This window comes from Melanotaenia boesemani, chromosome 1 (genome assembly GCF_017639745.1).
Source record: "Melanotaenia boesemani isolate fMelBoe1 chromosome 1, fMelBoe1.pri, whole genome shotgun sequence".
In the NCBI taxonomy this organism is placed as follows: Eukaryota; Metazoa; Chordata; class Actinopteri; order Atheriniformes; family Melanotaeniidae; genus Melanotaenia; species Melanotaenia boesemani.
In genome coordinates, this window is record NC_055682.1 from 23,094,957 (window position 1) to 23,101,174 (window position 6,218).

General features: G+C 37.8%; 1 protein-coding gene across 1 annotated transcript; it reads right to left on the minus strand.

The window, feature by feature from the left end:
* Positions 1 to 2,674: 2,674 nt before the first annotated feature.
* Positions 2,675 to 5,991, minus strand: irf8 (interferon regulatory factor 8). The gene is made up of 9 exons (XM_041985374.1): positions 5,885 to 5,991; positions 5,494 to 5,710; positions 4,974 to 5,157; positions 4,619 to 4,719; positions 4,354 to 4,411; positions 3,889 to 3,936; positions 3,363 to 3,755; positions 3,096 to 3,211; positions 2,675 to 2,980 (listed from the first exon to the last, which is right to left on the minus strand). The coding sequence occupies exons 2-9, from the start codon at positions 5,662 to 5,664 to the stop codon at positions 2,783 to 2,785; spliced, it is 1,269 nt and encodes a 422-aa protein (XP_041841308.1). The 5' UTR covers positions 5,665 to 5,710; positions 5,885 to 5,991; the 3' UTR covers positions 2,675 to 2,782.
* Positions 5,992 to 6,218: the final 227 nt, after the last annotated feature.

The following is a 6,218-nucleotide window of genomic DNA, read 5'->3' on the forward strand; positions in this document are numbered from 1 at the left end:
TTCTTTGATCAAACAAATTAAATGGACAACTCAGAATTCCTTGCAGATCAAAAACCTGCTGTCTTCATACGAATGAATCAATTTGTTCAGAATGAATTGATGAATGAATGAATGAATTAGTTTAATGTGAAACCACAGCAGATTTTTTTTTAGTCTGTAAGACCTTGCTCTGTCAGTGATATAGTCTGCCTGCCAGCACTAAATTAAAAATTTGTTTAAAGAAAATTAATGCTGGCTATTAAATTCAATATTACTGTACTACAGCATTGTCCCAGATTATGTTTAATTATTACTAACACACGAGAATTATATTTTTCATACAACAGATTAACACATAGGTCAGCATAATTAAAAAAAAAAAACTTCTTTTGATACTTTTCAACAAAGTTCCTCTTCTGTGGAACTTTGACAGTATTCCCCCTTGTAAATAACCACAAACACACACAAACACACACACACACACACACACACACACACACACACACACACACACACACACACACACACACACATCCACAATATTCCATCTGCGTTGCTGTTCAATGAACCATTAACTTGGTATTCTAATTTAAGTGAAAGGTTTTATCCAGAGTTGTCATATGAAGTGCACATGACTTCTGGTTATTTTTTGAGTCTTTAAGCACTTCATGTAAAAAAAAAAAAAAATGGGTGTATTGAGTCACCCATCAATGTTTGCCGCATCCTGTGCCTACTATTATCTCATGTTGGGTTAAAAAGAGTAGAAATTCTGAGGATCCATGTTTGTTCCTTAATGTGTATTTCTGTGTTTGTATCCACTGACTGCAAGTGTGACACAAAATGCCTTTATTGCCCCTAACTTTCTAAGTTTTATGGTAAATTTTACTGAAGATAACATTTCCTTTTATGTGGGACTTTGTGTCACAGCAGGGTGTATGTAGGAGCATTGTTTAAATGACTACTACAAACATAAGCTTCCTTGTACTGGGAACTGAAAACAAACATACACGATGGCACCAAGAGTTTAAACAGTTGATGTGTGGGGACCTGCTTCTCTTCTGTGGACAGGCAAATCCTCACAATTTCAATCATTATGTTTCAGTTTGAAGGTTTGTTGTAGACCGGGTTTAGTGATTAAACCGAGTCTGTCAATATTTTCCTGTCACTATTGCAAATGTGTAAATTTGCCACTTGAGATGATGCTGTCATATCCCTGCCTCCATGGAAAAAAGTGAAAACAAAATGAATGTGAAGAAGAAAAAGGAATGTCCTATGGTGAATCACTTGGTAGTTGGTCAACTCTCTAATCCTTTATTAGTCATCACAGGGAAGTCAGTGGTGTTTGTCTGACAGCTTTCCCGACTTACTTTAATCTAGATCCTGCTTTTAGTTTCAAATAGTGTTTTAGTTTCATCATTCTTAGACAAGAATGATAAACAGTAAGTGTTCATAGTAAATTAACCTCTCATTCAAGAAGTTCCCCCTAAACATGGTTATGTTGTTATTACTGATGTTATAAATGTCCCTTATTGGTACTTTTACTATACAATGAAAGCTGTTTCTATTTTCTTTCCAAATTAACTGGATCTTCACAAATTCCTCATGGCCCATAACAACTACATCAAATTTTAAATCCATTTCAGATGAAATTTCACATGTTTAATTTCACATTTCATCTGAAATGTGAAATCTTCTCTTCATTTCCACACATTTGTATTTTGTGCAGCCAAGCGTCATTCAAACTACATGTGTTATTGCTTGACAAATTCTCATTACAAAGACTTTTTTTATCAACTGAATTAAACCATGGGGAAATTAAACATAGGGTATTTAGTATTAGAATAAAAATGTAAAAGAAAAGGCATTAAGGTATTATAAATCAGAAATAAACAATGTCCACCATCAAAAGCAGACAGGAAATATGCTGAATTTTGCACATTTGAAAGATTTGGCTTCACTCAGACATACCAGTGTTCAAGTTTTCAAGCTGCAGACTTAATTAAGGTGGATAATACGCCAAAAAATAACAGTTTTGCTTCTCACATTTGTACAGATTAATGAAATTGTAGAAAGCAAATAGTTATTCTGTTAGTTTCAAGCATTTCAGCTGACATGAATCGCAGCCTGAAGGAACAACTTGAAAACTCTAACATGTGCACATGAACACAGTTTTTTCTTCTGACAAAGACTTTTGCTGTTTTAATTGAAATCTATAAAATGATCAATTCAGCTGTATAAACCAAAACATGTAGATCATTCATTTAAAAAAAGTTTTATTTAGAAAGAAATTTACAAAAATGTATGAAATAAAGTTCTAAAGAGCAAAAAATCTCAGATAGTAAAACCTATCTATATTTTAATGTCTTATCGTATATAAAAAATATCTTTATTTTCTGCAGAAAATAGTTACATTTGATAATAAAAAAAGAAACTCAAATGGCTGTAAAAGAGTTAACTAAGCTGCAAAAACAACAAAAAAAGAAATGATGACAAAGTAAAATCCAATTTTGAGAACTAAACTGTCTGACTTGTATAATAAATGAACTCCAGTTTACAACACTAAAGCAGAGGTTAAACAGTTCAGAAGTAACCTCGCATGTATACAAACAGGAATATCACAGGCATAACAGAGGCATTTTAATACTGGGTTTCAGTTTAAAGGTCTTACTGTCACAGAAAAGGTGAACACTTTCTCATCTTCATGTCACTTCAGTGTACAAAAATATATGGGATGCCCCTGATATGTCATATATTCAGTCTTGTACATAGCGGAGATCTCTTGTCAGGCGTCCCTGCTCACAGGTTAGGCAGTGATGGGCACGTTGTCCCTGTAGCAGGGTGGCCTCTGGGGAACGCTGTAGCTGCACAAGTCTTGGTAGATATGAGCCATCTGGTCAGTGGCTGTTTCGTCACACATCTCCAGGTTTGGGTTGTTGCAATAAGGCTGAGAGCGACGCATGTTCACTGTATCCAGCACATGCTGACAGTTCACCATAGTAATCTGCCATCAGGAGAGGGGACAGAAAGATGGGTTTTATGGAAATACAGCATTAGTAGTGAATAGCCTTTGTTTGTACTGGTTAAGTGTCCAGTTTCAAATGTGCTCAGAGACTCACCTGCACAATGATCAGTTTGCTCTTGGCACTGCTGAGATCATTGAGCTCTTCTCCAAAACAAAGAGTCACTGCAGGATCAGGAGCAGTAATATGGCCCTCCTGATACAGCTGTAGAGCTGAAACATTTAAATAAACAGCTGTTTTAGGCAATCTTTCACAATCATCACTTCTCTATTAGGACTTGCTTGCATAAAGCACAGATGTGAAATGAGAGTGTAAATCGCTGATTTAAATTCTTCTAAGCTTTCAATATGCACAGAACCTCACCTTGTAGAAATCTTCCTGTGTCAAAGATCTTGACTACAGCATCCCTCTCAAGTTTACTAGGCATGGGGTTGTACTGCGAGCCCCCTTCTCCCAGACCGCTCCAGAAGACGCGGCTCTGGCACAGCCTTTTGATGAAGATGCCCTCTTGGTTTGCACGGACCAGCACACCTCTCTCCAGGTGGCCCAGGAGCTTGCGTGTAACATAGCGGTGTCGGTCAAACTCAATGAGCTCAGCGGAGGGAAAATGAACAGTCTGCATGCTGTCTGAACTGTAGAGGGCACCATGACCCAGATGCTGCTGTGGGGAAATCCGGCAACCCTCAGGATGAGTTACCAGTGTGTTGTTCATCAGTTTTCCTCCATAGTAGAAAGAGATCATCATTTGGGAGAAAGCTGGGGAGTAGAAATTTTGGTAAGACTTGCAAGTGTAATGCAATATTTTATAAAATGTTTTATAACAGATAGCAATGCTTATCTAAAGAGCAGATAATATCATTTTGTTTTAATTGACTACACGATTGAATACCTGAACTGCGGGGGCTTGATGGCAAAGGATCCTGATGCAGTGGGAAAGCTGTAAATTACAGAAGGAAGAAATGATTAAGGCCTCTTTTTTTAAACCATCGTCAACACAACCACATTGTCATGTCATTGCTTTGCTGCATCATCAGAAATACCATTTCTCTAAACACGATCTTACAAAGAAATAATCACTTAAGTCAGCAAAGTTCAACAGGATATTAGTCAATTCTTCCATTGCAGAATTCAAGAAACAAACAAATACTCTCAACAGCAGGGACAACTGCCTGAGTTTTCCGTTTGCATTATTTGATGGAAATTTAAAGATATGTCTCAGAAAAGCAAAAGTCTTACAAGGATCTTAAGAGAAATAGACACATGAACATGGAGAAAAATACATGGACAGAATTTTTGCTAAACTGCAGTTACAAGCAGTTTGCATTGTAAATTGGTTGGAAAAAGTTGTTTTTACCATTGACGCTCCCCTGGGACCAATACTCTGGACTGGCTTGGATGGTGCAGCCCTCCTCCTGCAACAACATAACATTGCAATGAGATGCTGTCAGCAGAACAAGGTGTGCATGCTCACTCAAGTGTTGAATCAAACGACAGAGTGTGATATAAAATGGAAAAAGAAAAAAAAAGGTGACATGGCAGTTGAGGACAAGAGCACATAGAAACATATGTGGGGGTGGAGTGGAATAAAGCAATAATGATTTCACATAAGGGTGTCTCACCTCTTTAATGAGCTCCTCTATTTCTGCAGAACTACAGTCCATGTCAGTGATATCACCAGAGCTGCTGGGAGCTGTCATGGTAATTGCTGAGCTTTTTCCATCTGTGGGTGAAATAATAACACATTGTAATTTTGTTCATTTGTTGCTCAGACACAGTGGGATTACCTGCTGCCCTGTCTTTTAACTATTCATAAATATGACATAAGAAATTTGATCTTCTAACATATTGTACATACTGCAAACAGTGAGAGGCAACTTCATATGTATGCAACAATAAGACATTTTTATTTTTAACAGTAATTCACAAATGGTACAACATTAATGACATGCAAAGGTTTAGAAAACAACAACTCACGCTTCTGCTCTTCTTCAGGTACAATGCGGTACACTTTATAGGGCTCAGAAATGTCCAGCTGTGACCTTTCCGTCACCTCTTCAAAGTCAGGACTCTTGTTGAGGGCGCAGCGGAGTCTGGTCTTCCATGTCGCAGGCTCAGCCTTGTCCCCTTCCTTAAACTTCCCTTTGAACACGGCCCACGCCTGCAGAGGGAAAAACAAATGTTAAGAATGGCGCTGTTTTAAATTAAAGACGAATGTGACAGGCAGACATACAGACAAACAGAAAGAAAGAAAGAAAGAAAGAAAGAAAGAAAGAAAGAAAGAAAGTAAGTTCAAGCTGAGAAATTTCACCTCTTTTTATTTTATAAAATTGTGTAATTCAGCCTTCTACATTAAAATTTGCATTTCCCCGCATAAGAAGCTACACTAGAGATTTGATTGGACATTAAAGCGCTGAATATCCTCCCAGATTCGTTAAACAAGTTTTGGTTTTATGCGCAGAGTTGCGAACTGGCCAACACAAGAGAGCTTTCAAACCTTAAAAATGGATGCATCAACTTCTTGGTTGTAATCCTGTTTTCCTGCGTGTTTCCATGGAATTCGGAACATGGTGCGTGTTTCATCCTCCCACTGCAATCCGGAGTATTGTCCACTTTGGATCTGCTCCATCAGCCACTGCTTCAGTCTCCGACCTCCTGAGTTTGACATCTTGACAGAGCTTTTTTTTTCTCTCTTTCGAAATATTCACTTGTATCTAAATAAAGAAGACGTTGTTTATATTAAAATATATCATATTACAGTATTTTAAATGTGTCAAATACAAATATACCATATATTTAAAAATATTACCATAAATATTGCAATGTTTTAAAATCAAATTGTACAACTTTCGCTCTTCAGACTAGATATCCAAAGAAAAATCACTTACACTTTGACAGTCAGCTGAGCTGCTGGTCCTGTGTGTGATGTTTGGAAGTTTGATCAAGTGCGCTCTCCCCAGCACGCGCCTATAAAGTTGATTGGGCTCTGTGTCATGAATGAAATAGCTGGGGCAAGGCTTAATGACGCTGCTTCTCTCTGGCCAAACAGAATCCAGAAGCTTCGATGAGACCGCCCTTTCCGGAAGAGTTTTTCTCTGAACTATGGGTATTTACAAGAAATGGCCTGACACAAAGCACGGTTGTAAACCTTCTGCCCACGCTATTCAGACGCGGAGCACTGATCAAACTGGTAAAGTCACAAGTTTCTTTGTGCTGTGGGGG

Bases quoted from the DNA above. Each gene is read 5' to 3' on its own strand.
- irf8 (XM_041985374.1), bottom strand. From the start codon at position 5,664: ATGTCAAACTCAGGAGGTCGGAGACTGAAGCAGTGGCTGATGGAGCAG. The intron at 4,412-4,618 runs GTGAGACACCCT...ATGTTGTTGCAG, and splicing joins TAGAGGAGCTCATTAAAGAG to GAGGAGGGCTGCACCATCCA. The intron at 3,937-4,353 runs GTAAAAACAACT...TGTAATTTACAG, and splicing joins GTCCCAGGGGAGCGTCAATG to CTTTCCCACTGCATCAGGAT.